Consider the following 18,354-nt stretch of genomic DNA (forward strand, 5'->3'; position numbering starts at 1 on the left):
TAAGTGCGCTGTCTCAGTTGTGCGTTTCTGATGGAGGAGGTGAGAAGTATGGTGTGTTTTGTCTGACGGTGGGGATGATCTAAAGGTAATGCAGTTGAGTTACTAGAGGGGGTGGCATGTGGAATAAGCTGGGTGGTGGGAGTAGTGCTTGGGGAATGAGCAGATGTGCTCTAGGAGTGCGTGGATTTGGTGATGAGAAGGGTCTGTTAGTGTAGTCCCATAGATTATGTAGCACTTTGGTGGTAGTACCTTTAAAAGGTGTGTTGGGTGTAGAAGGTAGGCCTGAAGCTAGTAGTGGTATGATTAGGGGCTTGTATGCTGGAGCCAAGATGGAAGGTTTTGGCAGGCAAATTGTGGATGGAGTGGTGGAGAGTGTGCGAGATGATTAGTGTACTTGGGAGTTTTAGTCCCATAAGCTGTGGGATTCTGGAGTGTGGCAGCGGGGTGGGTTTCGTGGCTTTATGGTGAGCAGTGATAGGGGCTGGGATTGGGCACAGTGTGCCTGGGAGGAGGGAGGAGTATGGGAAGGTGCAGTGCATTGGAATAGTGGTGGGCATGTCTGCTGCTCGCAATAGGTGCCGCAATGTTTAGGGCGCTTATGGTGGCTAAGAAGCCTTGGAGGAGGAGCTGTGCAGGGGTATGATATATCCACAGATAGAGCAGTCAGACAATTATAACCAACAATTACAAAATAATCAACCAGCAAAAAGCACCGTTCTCTGAATGGGTTCTGTGGATAGACATGGCAACACTCTGAGCAATTGGTCGCTGTTCCGATTCACTTATCGCTTGATGTGCTTTGCACTCTGAAGTAAACTGCACTTAGAATGGGCACTGGGCACATGTAGCTGGCTGACATTCCCCGGAGCAGACGTTGCGGGGAGGCGAGAGTTGGTGTGCTGCTGCATACGGGGTACTTCTGTGCTCTCTCTCAACCTGTTGCCTCAACCTGGCATAGTGCAGCTTGTTGCAGTGCAGCGAAGTGCAAATATCTCGTATACCATGAATCCTAGGGCCTTGAAACATGGTTTTTGAGGCCCCATCTCATGTTTTGTTCCTCTTGTCGAGACCGGTCCTTCTACGACCACATTGATTATTCGCCAATTTCAGGCAACCGTCTCATGTGTGAAGGTGCTGAAATACATCCAAATGTCATGTAGCCAGTATTGTCCAGAGGCTCCCAACAGGTAACTATGCAAAAATTGCTACACATTGGTGAAACGGTGTGGAATTGTATAAGGAACAGTGCTTCGCCAAGCCACAAACCAAGCAACAAACCCATAAATGTTCACTTTTATAAATAGAGATTAGAAAATAAAGAGGTCTGGGTATCAAGGCAGAATATTTAGCGAGCAGATTTGTTCATGAAGAGTATATTGTGTGGATATGAGACTGCATCACCCTGGAGTTTGTATTAAGCCTCTGGCCATTTAAAACAAGTTAGACACAACTTTTGGGGATTCTGAAATAAATACGGGGAGTGGGCACTGACTTGAAATTGTTTCTTTTTAATATCGTAAAATAGAAAGTATTTAAAAGGCAAACATCTATTTACCATTGATTGATTTGAAAAAAAGCCTTTGACAGCATTGACAGGCAGCCCTTAAGGAACAAACTCGAGACCTGGAATTGTCCTGCCGACTTGCTGTCTGCAATTAAGACCTTATATACTTCCACAAAAGTGCAAATAAGACTTAACACCAAAGGCCTTCTATCTAATGAGATTAATACTCACAGAGTGCTGAAACAAGGGTTCCCATTGGACCCCAAACTTTTGAATGTGTTTGTCTCTGACCTGGATAAATCAATGGAACCCATTAAAGCCTTCCCAACCTAAGATTGGTGCATGGAACCTAGCTTGTATACTAAATGCATATGATTTAGTCCTGATCGATTAGACCCCGATTACAATGACGACTACTTGGTCTACAGGAATAGATGACCAAGAATGGCCTGGAAATAAACGCTGCAGAAACCAATGTTTTGGTGTTGGGCTCATCGAGAAGACAACAAAAAAGATTGTTCAAGTGGTACTTAGATAAAGAGATGCTCATTCAGGTAACATCCATCTCTGACTTAGGTACTTGTATGAGCCTAAGTATAAATGATTTTCCATTTCAGTTGGAGTTGAAATAAAAAATTAAGAACATGACTGGCCAGGGTCTTCTGATTCATAGGAAATATGGAAATATTTTGATCATTCCAGTTTTGACTTTCTATAATTCAAAAGTGGTATCATCCCTTACGTATGGCACAGAAGCCTTTCTTTGCACCTCTGGAGCTATTTGGTCACTCCTAGAGGGTACGTTTTGGAGAAAATTATACGACTCCCTAGAGGAATTTAGATCTCAATAATCAGATATGAACTTGGTTTAATATCAATGTAAGCTAGAACTGTGTCGAAATCTTTAGCCTTGTATCGTAAATGTATGATGTCGACATCAGCTCCACCATATCAAATATTGATTGCAGAAATGGCTAGGGGTAAGAAAAGTATAAATGAACAATGGAGTGAGTGATGTTGAATGATTTTGGACAATTTGGGAAGAACATAAGAAATGCCTAAAATGAATCCAGAATTTGTCAAGAAGAAACTATGGCAATATGACCTGACTCAGAAGATGGAGACTAAAAATAAACTACGGCTCCAAATCATCACAAGAAATGAAGCTAGAGCTTATGGTTGTCATCCGAGATATCTTGTTAAATTCCCATGCCCCTTACTGAGATACAGGTTTATGAAGTTTTGTTTAAACCTATATCCCACAAAGCAACTTATTCATTTATTTATTTAGTTATTTATTTATTTATTCATTGGTATAGCATGCCTAACCCGAAGGTATCTGGGTACATTGCTTGTCAGTTGCATATGTTGTTACAGTAGGTTCAAACATTTTATTACAGTACAAGTACAATAGGATACATAGAGGGACAGATATTTTGATGCAGTACAGATTCAACATTGGATATAGGAAACAATAGTACTTTACTGTTCCTGTGCAAAGAGCCAAATTTTCAGGTTTTTTCTAAATGTCCAGAAGGACGGTTCAGCTCTTAATGCCAAGGGCATAGAATTCCACAGTTTAGCCGCTAACACTGGGAAACTGTTCCCTCCTGCTTTTTGTAGTTTGAATCTTGGTATTGTGAGAAGGTGTTCCTGAGTAGACCGAGTAGGTCTGTTGGTAAGGTTTTTTGTGAATTTCTCACTAGATATTTAGGGGCTGAGTTCAAAAGGCACTTGTGTGTTAGGGATAAGGTTTTGAAGGAAATTCTGTCCTACACTGGGAGCAAATGGGCATTCTGTCTTGCATTCTGTCTTGCTGAATGTGGTTAGCTCTAGGAAGGTTTAGGGCTGCTCTTAGGGCATTTCTTTGTTGCACCTGGAGTTTCTTCAGGTTACGGTTGTTAGTGCTGACATGCAGGGCATTGCAATAGTCTAGTCTCCATAATATGATGGCTCTTGCTAGGGTAATGCGACTGGCAGTAGAAAGGAATGGCTGCAGGCGTTGATATGTTTTGATGTGTACGCCGGAGCGGAGGCTGTCGCATTGACTTGTCTTGTTAGTGTAAGGGCTGAGTCAAGGTAGATGCCTAAGGTTTTAACTTCTTTTGAGACTTTAATAGTGATGTTGTAGAGTTGTAGATATTGAAGGATTTCAATTGGCCGTCTAGTTTGTTTAGTCTGTTTTGCGATCCGGTAAGGAGTAGCTCTGTTTTATCATCATTGATACATAGGCCATGGATAACCATCCAGGCCTGTATGGTTTGATATATTTAATTTAGTAATTTGGAGTCAATGTCGTACAACCTTCTTGTATATAGGCAAGTGGACACTGAGCCGGGATGTATATTTTTTGTGGAGTGGGAGCTAGAAACTTTCAAACATATCAGATTGTTTTGCACAGGGTTAACAAGGTTAAGAACCAGATACTTGGGGGGGATTTTGGGAAACAAAATAGTCATATAATGCTTAGGATTGGTGAACTATACTCTCATTAGGCGTAAATGATCCCATTATTTTTACTTTGACATCGTTTTTAAATTAAGTATTTCAATAGCCCCTCATTTTGAGTAGTTCATTTGGGAATAACAAAAGGGTTTTTGGTTAGCCTTATTACATCTTGTAACTCAGTTTGTGGAATTTTAGTTTGTTATCGTTGTTAACAGATCTTCAAATATTATCTTAAAATATTTTATTAAAAAGGATGTAAATGGTTTTAATTTATATGGTTGGAGGGTTTGACAATGGGTTGTAATAAACTATATGTCTTAATAAAAAATACAAATAAAAATACTTTGAATTAGGTAATGACTTTACATTTTTAGTAATTACTCAAAAGTTATGGGATGTTGTATGATATGTGTATTTGATGTAAACATTTATGATTAGCATACTGTTATGATGAATGGTTTTTTGAAGTGATATATTATACACATCATGTCTGTGGTTTGTTAAAAATTTAAAGTAACTATAAATATAAAAAGGATTAACAAATTAAACGTATTACTTTTTTAAAACAGGAAGTATAAAAGGCAATACCATGCTTGCATTCAAAAATGGTCCTACAATTCATGAGCTACTCCCAGCATGTGAACTATTCAAGGAGATCACACTGAGCACCGTGACAGATGATAATGCCAGTGAGCTAAAGAAATGGGTTGGCAATGAACCTGGAGCCATAGACTGGAGTCTTCCAGTGAAGATAGTATCTGAGTACGAGGGCAACGGGTAAGTTAGCATTTTGCAAATATGTCAATGATCCTCCCAGGCCACAAAGGGCCTGATTTACAAAACGCTTCCCAATCGGAGTGCACCATTGTAAAACGCGGTTGTAAATGAGGCTAAGAGTCTGTTAAGTTCATATGAGAGATGAGTGGAGCTAAAAACTGAAAACGCTTGTTTCTCAATATAGTCTTTTTTTTGGTCTTTTGTTCACATAGAGGATTATTTACATGCATGTCTCCAGGATCATGATATTGTGCACATCTCAACATGAATAATTTCCCATTTCGATTATAGCATCAATAGTATGCTGTCTATTTTCTTTCTGCTTGAGACATAATTCAACTAAAACTAATATCCAATTAAATGAACTTTCTGTTACTGTGATACTCCAAAATGGAATAGCGAGTTTTTGTTGGACAATTTGAATTCTTTCCTTTAGATTAAACTGATGTTTTCCCTCCTCTTAAATATTACTGACATCAAATATTTGTATTGTTTGGTAGATATCGTCACACCACTCCTGATGAAGGGAATTGTATTACCGAAATGCATTGAGTATTACGTGTAGAAAATAAACAATGGAATACTCTTTGATGACATTTTATATAATCGTGAATCATTGTTGCTATGAAATATTTATTTTAATTTCTTTTCATTTAAAAATTGTTGTCTATTTATCAGTACTGTGGTGTGCAGAAAACGGGGGTAGCCATAGCTCCATTGGATACCATTTGTTAGCTTGTTTGTTTTCTAGCCTATGTGTCAGGGCTACTTTCACCTCACCTGCACCCGAATATCATTCAATATATTCAACATTACGTCTGAAGGTTTTTTAATGTGCTGGTGTGCCTTTGGATGGATATTTGTTTGTAGCTTTCGGTACAGCCAGTCCTTCGTTTTATGTTTAATTTTCAAATAGAAAGGCTTGCTGAAGTTCTATAAGGAGGTCATGTAACCATTGAATGTTTAATTGCACTGATTGATTATGCTTGTTTAAAGCCAATTTGGGCAGGTATGCAAAAGGTGAAACGTTCAGATTAATTTTCCCGTCACGCCAGTGGACCAATACAGTGCATAATGGGAGATTTAGTTGTTACCCTCATGGTAACCAACAACCCTACCTACAGGCAATTTGAATTATAATGGTTGACTTTCATATGATAAGAACCCCTGCAGTCTCTTACCATTATTATTTTTCTTTCTTGTTCTTTGGGATTCTTTTCAGCCATGTAAAACAAGATCTCACTCAAAATGCTTTATACTTGCTAAGGCTGTTTTAATTCTATGAACTGCTGATCAGTACTGTAATTTTAATCCCAGAGCTAAACATGTATTTATTAAACCATATATGTATACATCATTTAACACTCTTCATGGAAATTAAAGATTCAGCATTACAACACTAATGTTTAACTGGTAAATAAACCATCAATCATTTACATTAATAGTTGTCTTAATCCCAATACAAAGCTTGCATCATAAGGGAATTTCAAATTGCAATGTGCAGCTGGCATTCACTATATCAACTAGTGACATATACTCTGAAATACTCACAATGTGATGAGCTCAATACTTAAATATCTATCAACTGTTCTGAATTGTTTTGGGTTGTCAAGGCTGAATCATAATATTGCCGGCACCCATAAGATTGCCAGGAATAGGTCTTCAGCCTCCCATGATCTCCATTTGTATATCATTGATGGCCAGCTGGTTTCATGAAACATTTGTCTCTGGCTGACCTTATTTGTCTTTTTATTTCTAAATATTCAGAGGTGAAAGCCAACGTGAATTTCCCCCATGCAAATGCAGGGCCCTTTTTGCATTGAAAAAAATAGTTTTTTCCAGTTCTGAATGCATTTCAATAATTCCCCAGAAAAAGGTGAAATGCTGAATGCCGTCAGCAATCTTTCCTTTCTTTTCCCCTCCCTTTCTTTGCGTGCTGAGTCCTAAACTAGTGATTTGGCCGACTATACATTTTCCATAAGGATCTGGATGTTCATTCAATCCGCATAGCTTTGTTTTACGCACCTTACAACATCACTTAACACATACTATTGTCTGATGGGTTCTTCCTTTGAGGAAATAACTCTTGGTCCAATTGATGACATTAAGCAATTTAACCAATAATTTGCATCACATGGTTTTCCTCCTTTATCCGAGGAGATTAACAACAGTGGCATTTTATAGAAAAAAAACATAACAGTTTAACTGCAAATAAGAACAACAACCTAAGCTTGTGCCAAACATATCAGACAAAACCCAAAAAACACCAAAATATTGCGCATTTTGAGAAAAGTGTGTAGGGAGGTTTGTGTGACAGTAGTCGTATATATATAGGCCATTAATGGCTACTTCAGAATTAATGTTTTGGACAGAGGCTGGAGGATGCTGAGTAGTTGAGGGAATTGGTTTGAATTGTGGGAAAGAGAGAAGATTTAAATAACCTTTAGTTGAGAGACAGATAGAACATTCAAATAGGGTTTAGTGGGGGGATGTGTAGGACATTGAAATAATAAATTATATATGTCCTATAAAACTGAAATATGATGCACCATCTTTTGGTCACTACTACTGATTCTACTGCAGTACATGCAGTGGCTGTTAGTGGCTGCACCATCGGCCATAGATAATACTAATTAGCAGCTGCAGAGAAAAACTCTTCTGATTCTTCGCAGGTAGTGGTATATTTAGTGCTGTGTGTTATCTTTCAGTGGCCATATCAAATACTACTTAGTAGTTGGAGAGAACAATTCATTTAATTCTTGGTTGGCAAGAGGACACTATATTCAGTGTCTGTAACCAAGTGTGTTGTCTTTTCGGGGCCATACCAACTACGAGTTAGCAATTGCAGAAAAAGGAGTGACATTTCTTGGTAGGCAGGAGGAGATTATATCCAGTGGCTGCAAGACGTTTGCCCTCGTGAGAATTGAAGTTGTAGAGAGATCAAACATGTGCCAGCAATACCTTAACATTCCCCTTGGTCTTAAACGATGCTGAAGATGAACTACCAGCAGGAATGTTGTGTCTCATTGCCTTTGTGATTCTCAGACTGAAGTTATTCTGACCCAAAAGGATTGGGTTTCTTTCTGGTTCCTCCCAAGGGTCTGGGTACATGCCCCCTCAGCATGCTTCCAAAGTTCTACCTTAGTTTTGTTGTCTTTCACTCCCCCCAGTGCCCTGGCAATAGCCCTAAGCAGGCCTAGAGCATGGTGCCTCCCTGGAAAATATATGAATTGAGCTGCACTACTAAGTGCATCCCACCTACCCCCACTTCTCTCCGTTTATCGATCTTCAATCCAAAACAAAGAGGTGATGGCTGGAAGGTTTAGAATTAATCTTAAACCTCTGGCAATTGCTCTGGGCAATCCTCCAGACCATCATTCTTCGCCTGCCAAGCCATTGCAGAAAGAGGAAAGACCATATGCAAATCAGACTTGGTGCCACGCCCAAAAGGGCAGTCCAGCCCGAACTGCTAGGTCACATGCCTTCTGCATGAGACCACAAGAGTCCCCAGACATACAGCCTCCTCATCTCCCTTCAATCTCCTTCTCCTCCCAAGGAAAAAACCCCAAGTCTCTGCAACACCACCCTAACACCCTCAGTGATGGATTTCTTGTGCATCCTTTTCTGTTTCGACTGACTTACATTTCTAAATAAGGTGTATGATTCACTAGCCCCTTTCCCTTATTTCTATGTTATCAGCTTTACGGTTCCACTCATTCCCATGTGTTTCCTCTTCCCCACTTATCAGTTCCTTGTGTTGTGCATCTCTTGTTTTCTTATGTTCAGAAATAGCATGATTGGTTTGTGCTCTGTGAGTCTGTAGTTTAAGATATCTGTGTGTCATTTAAAATCAGGCATGGATAACATGGCAGCTGGGAAGCTCTGCAAATTGGTTCCTCAGCCCTGCGGCTGGATTGTTCCTTTGATATGAAGTCTTGGGTTATGTATGTACATTTCTTGCTTGTTTCCGGTTGTTTGCAAGCCACTGCTCCTCTCTGTTGTCCTGTCCCTGATCCTTCCCCAAAGCACAAATCTCTGTGTGAGAAGTCATCTCACTCTTCACGTGGGCTCTTGGACTGTATTAAACAGTGAATACCTCTGTAAAGCCACCTGTGCAATCACCCACACAGCTGTTCCAAGAACCTCTGATTTCTGACATCAGATATCTGATGAGGCTCCCATGTGTGGAATCCTGTTGTGCTACAGATATAATCTGTCTTCTGTTGCTGTAAAATGAGACAGGTTCCCATGACAAGGTGTTTCAGAGATACCTGCTACAAGGATTTAGGGGAGGTTTGGTGGACTCTTAGGCACCCCACCCCACATATGCTATCTCCAGGAGTTGTAGTATTCCTCCTGGCTCAGAGTGACCGGCATCTCCCACAGTCCACTAAATGTGACTCAGTCGCAGTGTACAACAATGAAAGATTCCCACAGTTTACCTGCACATCATGAGAAGCAAACCACATCAATCACTAACATTGCTGCAGGTCCTTGTGGCCCAACTGCAATACAACCAATTATCCTAGTAAACTATAAATAGAAACCAGATGAAATAAATACAAAGAGAGCATTAACGAAGATGATTGCAGGGTTAAAACCACTTGGCAATTAGGCTATACATACAGTACAGATGTTATCAATTTTAATAACGTGTTTGCATGACTGAAAAGCAATGAAGGAAATGGAAAGAAATGTTAAACGGAGACATGATTAACAATTTGTTAATGCCTTTGTTTTAGGGAAAAGTGGATGGAGAAGCAAGAGACTTTAAGAAGAGCCATCAAACAAATTCTACAGATTGATTTAACGAAAAGCAACCCTTTAGCCCCATTAACTTTGCCGCTGGTTGACTGTCTGTTTTCGATGCATCATTTGGGGTGCTTTTACCTTGAAAAAAAAGTGCGTACTTATGTGCATTAAAAAATATCTCTTCTCTTCTAAAGACAGGGGGTTATCTCTTACTGGTTGAAACCCTTGAGTGTACGTATTTCATGGTCGGCACGTGCAAGTTCCCCCATATATGTGTAGATGGGGAATTTGTGGGTGAAGCTCTTAGCAAAACAGGCTACGTCATTGAAAAGCAAGTGAAGATTCCAAGAATTGACCGAGAAATGTTTGAGACCACAGATTATACTGCTGTTCTGATCACGGTGGCGCGCAAAGAGCAACATCTCCACTAATTAGAGAATGACACAAGAAATGCAAAGTACTAGATTCCTTATTTGTGGTGATTAAGCTTCTGCCCTTTGTTTTGACACATTCTAATTTTAATATGTATAGGTATTGTTTTGTTTTCTGATTATTCTTCTCAAATCCCACAACTTCAAAGTATGCTCATTTCTGCCAATTCTTTCAAGGACAATAATACTATTTGTAAAGTCAGATTTTGTTGTTAGTTTGAACATATCTTGTTATTGCAAGTGTAGCCTGCATCTAACAGTTTTCTAGAAAAAGGATTTCTGCCCGAGTCCAACTAAGTATCTATCTAATCTCACAACAAATACTATCAATTTTTAAAAGTTACATCAATAGCATCCATATGCTACAAAGTAACATGTATTTCTGTTTAAAAATGTTGCCTGCATTTTACAATAGAACTGTGAGTTAATAATAACATTGTGTGCTTGTATTTATGTGCCCCTTACCTGAAGCACTCAGTGCATGTACTTTCTACATGTTACATGATGCCTCCATTACTTTCACACATATTTTCACTGTATCCTGTGCATATTATTGATTCATTCCTGTAGCCATTCAAGCTAAGGAGGCAAAAATAAAAAAGACCCCTTGGACTACTTGTCAGTTTCTATTCCCCTATAAAGTCAGGGCAACAAGAGAAATGAATGAACATGCTAAACTTCATATTAGAAACATGTAGAGCAATGGCACCCAGTTCTTTGATAATTATGGGGGATCTGAATGCTTGATGCCCTGGCAAGAATCCAAATGATGGTTGCCTTAGTTACAAGCATGAGGAAATCACCAGGGCGTCTTATGGATAAAAAAGGTCACCACCTGGAACATGGGGATGCTGAATGGCAGAATTCAGGCAGACATTCATAGGAAATGTACAAGATGCGACAATTCCTCTAAATCTAAAATTGATTTTTTTTTTGTTTCAGTTTCACAACTTGACAGTTTTAATTCACTGACAAAAGAATCTTTACAGTGATCACGCCTATTTAAGATTGGTTATGGCATCGATTTATCTTGGACTAAAGATAAATCAACATTTACAGGATTACAATGGAGTGTAGACTCCTGGCCGAATAGAAATGTAATGGCTTTCTCTAAATACATCAATTATCTTTCCCTGAAGTCTCCTGATAGAGACTGCAATCCAGCAATACACACATTTAAAAAATCTATATGTCGACTCCATGTTTTTTTGCTCAACACGCAAACAGTAAAAGTAATCTATGCTGAACATCATACAAATTGTGATCCAAGAATGAAATGCCAAAAGAAACAACTTAGAAAAGACTTGAGAGAACTTAAGGTGAGGCTACTTAAATAGGATGAGTGTATGATGAGGAAAAAAACATATCAATCTCATACCAGAAACTGGCTACGCTTCTATAAAAATAACAGAAATCAGAGGTGATGTTCATACATGATGCATATTATTATGAAGAATGATTCACAGGCCTTTTAGAATGTTATGAACAAACTAGATGGTCATGAGCAGTCTAGACAATTAATGCCAATCTTGGAAGCAGCCTGGTCTGATTACAAAATAAATAACTTTTTGCTCTTAGACTGTAAGCAAAATAGAACCATAATGAAAGAAACTAATAGGCAATTTTCAATTAGGACTTTTGACCATATGCAAGTCTTATTGGCACTTCAATCTTTAAGTAAATATTGAGCGTCCAATCTGTATGGCTAGGTGAATATTACATCTGTTCAACAGGCCAAAAAATGGTTGGATTGTGCTTAACCCCTCTTTGATTAAAAATGATAGAAACCTATCTCGTGGACAGAAGCAATCAGTATTCCCATCTTTAAAAGGGGGAAAATACCGGTTCTATTAATATTTCACCTGATTGCACTTCTGGATTCACTGGGTAAAGTATTTTATAATATGCTGTTGTGTAAATTGAAGGCATGTGTGATGAATTGTGCAATCTTAAGAGAGGCACAAGAAGGTTTCAGACGGAAGTGTTTCTAAAGACACTGGCCAGGGATACCTTCTACAAGGGAAGACCTCCTTTGTTTATGTCATTAATTGATTTTCATAGAACATTCGATACAGTTTGTTGTAAATGACCCAATTTTAAATTACAAGAGAGGGGCCTTGCGTTTACTGGGCTGAATTGTGTTGAAGGTCCCTATAAGTGAATTAGAACAAGGGTGTGTGTTGACATTTATGCCAGGGGTGTTGCTAGGTCTGGAAAAGATCCGGGGCTATGATAAAGTCGGGACTGTCGGGACCCGGGGCTAGCTATCCTTTTGGTTGTAGCTCCTGAGCTTTTATCCGGGGCTACAACCAAAAGATCCGGGGCTATAGCCCCCTCAGCCCCCCCCCCAGCAACGCCTCTGATTTATGCGTTTTAAAATCTATTTGGCAGATCTGTAGACCAATTTACAAGGAGCTCACACTTTTCCCCCTAAATTGGAAGAACTTCCTTTCGACTTTTTATCATATGCAGATGACATCATCATATGTGAACATACCCAAATTGGCCTTCAACAGGGATTGGATACCATAGCTCTTCTTGCAAAGAAAAATCACCTGATAATGAATTTCAATAAATATAAAATAATGAAATTCAAAACACCACTAAACAGGTTTGGTTTCTAACCAACCAGTGACAAGAAGTAGTCCATGAGGAAAAATACTTAAGGACTGGACATACATTCCACCAGGTCAAATCGAAAACTGCTGGCTACAAGACAAAAAAAAGCCCTGGTATTGGGTGCCTTCCTCTGAAGATTAGCTCGCAAGATCGGACGCAAGATCGGACGCTATTTGTAACTTCCTATCACACCATATAAGCAAACAAATAATCTCTGCAACTGCATATGAGCTTGAGGTGCGTACTACTAATGTGGGTGTTTCCTTGGAATAAATTCAAAAGTGAAATGTGGCACTCGGCACACAGTTTTCCCAAAAATACACCCACGCCCTTATTACTCATCGAGTTGGGACTGTCAGCCCTAAGTACAATATTTATTACCAGGAGTGGAGTTAGCTTTATTAAAATCATGCAGGCTCCAAAAGGGGACATTTATCATGTAATAAAAATGCCTATTCTGCAGTATTAATCTTGACACCTAAGAGCCTACAGTGAAATTAATGATTCCTTTCTCAAAAACATTGAATTTGTCTGTGATTGAGAAAATGCTTTGGACAGTAATATATAAACATTCTAAACTCAAAGGAAAATAGTGGTTTTGGATTAATAACTTGTCTTAATCCAAATCAGGCTTCAAGAACGGCTACGGCACTATCCAAAAATACATTCATTTCTTCCTACGCAGAGCCGTATGACGTGCAAAATTTAGATGAAACTGATTTGAAACCTTAGAATATGGTGCCAAGGATAGGCATGGCAAAATGTGAACCTCCATGCTGACTATGCACTTCTGGAAATTTGCTGGAAGCATTGCAACATCTGTTCCATCAATGACAGAATTAACCGTTTAGGCAAATGTGTTCATAATGTGTATTTTTTAACATTTGACTCCTTCTGGGCACCATGCATGTATAGACATCAACTTGGATTATTAGTGGCAGTGGTACACTTTGGACATATGAACCATCACGCTGGAAAGAACATTTATGAATCAGGATGCTTGTAATAGATTTTGCAAGAAATTAAATGAAATGTGATATATAAATAGCTTTTTTTCTATTTTATATACTAATACTTTTATAAACTAGTGTATGAGGTTTAATTTTAACCATATGACACTTGTTAAAACAAATATATATATATATATATATACTATATACATATATATATATATATATATATGTGTATATATATATATACCATTAATTGTGGGTTGTCTTTTTTATTACATTATTTGGTTTGCACACACCTGTATACAATTTAAAAACAATTTTAAAAACAAGTCACAGCATAATTTACTTCAAACTCAATAATCATTCCCTATAGTATTTCAATACATTAGCAGAATCAATCAGTAGCTGATGTCATCTTAAAATGGCTTCCCTTCATAATTCTGGACCACAATTGTTCTTTGTGTAGGTTGATCAGTCTTGTCCAGTCGACAGATATACATAAAAACAACAGTTTTTGTCATTCAGAGCATTATAATCTATCAGTAGATGGTGCATGACGCAGATAGCCCACACACATTAGTAAAATTAAAGATTCAGCAGGTGTGCAATTCATTTAGGTCTTTAGGTCATATACCCAGAGTTTCAAAAATGTTGAATGCATTAAAATGTAGAAACATGTACGTCCTTCTTTTATGAGACATGGAAAACCTTTAAGGGATACATTTATTGCATTGACAACATCAAATAAAGTTAAATATTCCTTACGCTATGTGGATGCACTGGATTAAAGGCCAGGTCATGGCCTGATTACCAGAGGGACCTGGCACACGCAACCTCGGTGCCGATAGGTGTAGTGACGGTGGGCTCCGAGCTGTGTCATGCAGCTGTGGCCCGCTTCCGGTGTGGAGGTGAGGGCGATTGTGTCTTCCCTGTAGTAACGATCCAACCTGACAGCGGACACGCAAGGACCGTGCTGGTCTGAATAGCAGTGTGCAGCGCCCCAGTGGAGTTTTGTGTCTAGTGGATGCCATTTCTGAAGACGATCCTAACATATGAAAGTGCCTGCTTTGCATTAGACAGCTCTGCAGTAACATGGTAAGACCACAAGACACTTCAAGTCCAGAGACTTCATTAGCTGTGGGAAGGGACCGGAGGTAGTCCTGCAAGTTTATAGCGGGAGTGAACTGCGATGAGGAGGCTGCATTTATTTGATTCGGAGACCCGTTGGGAGTGGGGTATCCTTGTCTTTTTCATGCTGTGGTGTTACAATTGAGTGGAGTGGAGCTCTCATCTGGGGTGAAGCCCAAGATCCCATTGACCGTGACTACGGGTGAAGAGAGCAGTGACCACCTGAGCCTGGCAGTTTATATGAACATCATATTGGCCCAAATGAGGTCAGGCTTCGATTCAAAGTTGGATAACTTACTTTACAAGATTGACCACATGCAGCAGCACATTGAAAAGGAAAGTTGTAGGATTTTGGAGGCCGAGCACTGCATTGGGTCACTTGAAGATACCAGCGAAGATGTGGCAGGTGCTGCGGTTGCTACTGCAGGAAGTGAAAGGAGTTTGTGCAAAGAATGAGAACTTGGAGGACAGATCCTGTTGAAACAACATCCGGGAAGTTGGGGTGCCTGAGTTGGTTCTACCGCAGAACATGGAAGTGTTCATGGAGGGCCTCATAAAAGAAGTGCTGGCTGATCCACCTTTGTCCCCGCAATCTCTGGTAGAGCGGGCACACTGTGTGTCACTGCATGTTCCTAAGCCAGGCCCGCATCCCCATCCACTGATAGCCCGCTTACTGAACTACAGGGACAGAGCAACTATTCTTCGTAGGGCTAGGGAGCTAGGTGATCTTCAATTCCAGGAATCCAGAACCTCCTTTAATCTAGACTTTCCAGTTGCAAGAACGTGGTATTTCCGTATGCCATGTTGTACCCATAGAAGCTTTGAGTGGTACACAACAATAAGACTCCTTTATTTGTGGACCCAACATAGGCTCTTTCCTTTCTAGTGTCCTTGCCTAAAAGATGATGTGGTGTTGGATGAAGAAGTGGGCAAGATGCTGTTACATATTTGTTTATGTTATACAACTTTACTCTAATAAGTTGCTTTGGCTCTTAGATTGCTTTATTGGAAAGACTGTATATCAGTTGTTCGGGTGTTTACACCATGTTCATTTTTGCGAGGGTAAGTTGATAGATGTATGAATGTAACATTGTTGCTCATCTTGGTTTTTTTGTATGATGGGTCCAAGTCCGGCCTCACCCCCCGCTTTGTGGTGCGGTTTGGTGGTGCTCCTGGCATTCCTGGGTTGTTACCGACTTTTGATTTGTTTGGGCTGTGGTATTGGGGAGTCTGGGATTTCACTGCAAGTTGAGGTTTCACAGTGTGGGTAGCGGGTAGGCAAGGTGGATACAGGGTGGAGGGATATTTCTTTTACAATCAGTTCACATCATGCAGGATTCTTATTGGCAGTTTTGAGACTCACAGCTGTGGGGATCAGAAGTGCTCGATTATGACAGGTCCCAGTTCTCAACTACATCAGACATGTACGCTCCTTAGCTGGAATGTCAAGGGCCTGATTATCGTGCCAAGATACGTAGGATTATTGCTTACTGTGAACAACATGGGGAAAAAATAGTGCTGCTTTAAGAGATGCATTTGGTGGGGATTGCAAATGAAGCCTTGGCCAGATCCTGGGGGGATGCCAGATATTACACTTCTTCCTCTTCATATTCCTGGGGAGTTATCAACCTTATACACAAGTCCTTGGTGTTAAAAGTGCTACAACACAAACAAGATAGATCCTGTAGGCCATTACGTTATAGTTTCACAAATGTTGGCGGACACACTGTTAACGTTTGTTAATGTCTACGGCCCGAACATAGATGACCCAGCATTCTATAAATGTATAATGGATAAGTGCCTTGCATATTCGAATACCCATTTGATACTGACCGGGGTCTTAAATACGATTCTAACATTGAGTTAGATAGGTTGAATGTTGGGTTGAGTCCACCATCCTTGGCTACCCAGGAAATACACCGGGGTATGGGTGATTTAGGATTACTAGATATTTGAAGAGTGTAACATCCAGGGATCAGGGACTACTCATTCTATTTATCAGCCCACGATATGTGGTCACAAAGTGACTATATCCTGACAGGATCTGAAATGGTGCATGCAACAAAGGAATGCTCTCTGCTCCCTAGAACACTTTCACATCATTCCCCTGTGATGTGGAGGTTTGGTTTGGATGGCATAACAATTAATAGGCCATTCTGGTGCTTCAAAGCACAGGCTCTGCATTATATAGTGATTCGGGGGAAATATTGGAGATTGTCAATACATTTGTTAAGATCAATGTAGGGACTTTTCCTTCTATAGGGACGGCATGGGAGACGTTTAAGGTCAATTTGCATGAGTGCTGTATGGCTTTGGAAAATGGCATCCTTAAAGGCATTCGGAGCCAGATTTGGCAGATTTCGAAAATGTATTGAAGCATTTGCAGAAAGAAGCGGGGCAGTCTCCATGTCAAAGTACCTTGGCCTCTATTAGAACTGCACTCAATTGCTTCAGGGTTACGGCTGACAGGGAGATGAGGTACCTTGCTGCCCCTTCAATGGCTCGCAGGTATGGAGTGGAGTGTAGAACAGGTAGACACTTGGCTAATCTGCTGAGGTGTGAGAGAGGCCCAGTATATATTGCTGTGATCAGGACTGAAGATGGGTCTTTGGTGTCGGAGCCAGATTTAATTTTGTACGCATTTCACAGATTTTATGAGAAATTGTATGCGGCAAAGGTACCCCCCGACCCAGAATCATTGCATTAGTTTGTGAATGGGGTCCCGTCGGTGAGTCTCGATAGGGATGCTAGAGATTTACTCAACGCTCCCATTACAATTACCAGCATTTTAGCGGCGGTCAAAGAGCTACCGTCTTCCAAAGCCACTTGCTCCGCTGGCATCAAAGAGGAATTGTTTAAAGAGTTTGGGCCGAATGTGGCAACCCATTTACTTCAGATGTGGCAGAAGGCGTTACAGGCTGGTAGTCTTCCCCCCGACAATGCATGAGGGAATAATTTCTCTGATCTTAAAGACTGGCAAAGATCCGGCAGACTGTGCTTCTTACAGGCCAATATCTTTAATAAACCTAGATACTAAGATTTTCTCTAAGATTTTGGCAGATAGGCTTCTTCCCCATCTTGCTTCCATGGGCTACTTGGACCAATCGGGTTTTATACCTGGTTGCCCCACCGCCCTGAATTTAAGGTGGATGTTTGCAATTCTTGCACAAGTTGACCCTGAAATACAAGCAGTAGGTGCCCTGCTGGATATTGACTCAGTGACATCGGAGTACCTTTTCATGGTCCTTGAGTAAGTAGGGATCCTTAACTACTTTTTGAGTTTGGTAAACGCTCACCCTCCTTCCAACTAGACAGCAGCATGCAACAGGGGTGCTTGTTATTACCACTCCCGTTTGCATTGCAATGGAGCCGCTGGCAGTCCGGTTTAGTTTGTTGCATCAGATGCAGGGCCTTGCATTCGGGAGGGGGTATGAGAACTGATATCTTTGTATGCTGATGACATTAGCCTCATTACAAGTATGGCACAGAGGGAAATAATTGCCGGTAACGGAATTACCGCCAATGTTCCCACTCCGCCATACTAGGAGGATGACCCTTGAGTGGAGGATAAAGCTCCAGCATCATGCTGGGGGTAAATTCTCCAACTCACTGACAAAATAATCAGCAAAATCAGCAGATTTACCGCCGCAGAATTACTGCCGCAATAATTCCACCAAACAAAGCCCTATTGAGTCCTATGGAATAAAAGAAAATGGGGACTTAGGCTGCCACCGCCACTTGT

General features: G+C 40.3%; 1 protein-coding gene across 1 annotated transcript in view; it reads left to right on the top strand.

Moving 5' to 3' along the window:
* Positions 1 to 9,737, top strand: part of LOC138579885 (indolethylamine N-methyltransferase-like) — a 45,974-nt gene extending 36,237 nt beyond the window's left edge. The window contains exons 2-3 of the mRNA XM_069650110.1: positions 4,522 to 4,729; positions 9,472 to 9,737. Coding sequence (XP_069506211.1) covers positions 4,522 to 4,729; positions 9,472 to 9,652 — 389 coding nt within the window. The 3' untranslated portion in view covers positions 9,653 to 9,737. The remainder of the gene's footprint in view (positions 1 to 4,521; positions 4,730 to 9,471) is intronic.
* Positions 9,738 to 18,354: the final 8,617 nt, after the last annotated feature.

Source organism: Ambystoma mexicanum, chromosome 3p, assembly GCF_040938575.1.
Source record: "Ambystoma mexicanum isolate Mex_15411 chromosome 3p, UKY_AmexF1_1, whole genome shotgun sequence".
Taxonomy (NCBI): domain Eukaryota; kingdom Metazoa; phylum Chordata; class Amphibia; order Caudata; family Ambystomatidae; genus Ambystoma; species Ambystoma mexicanum.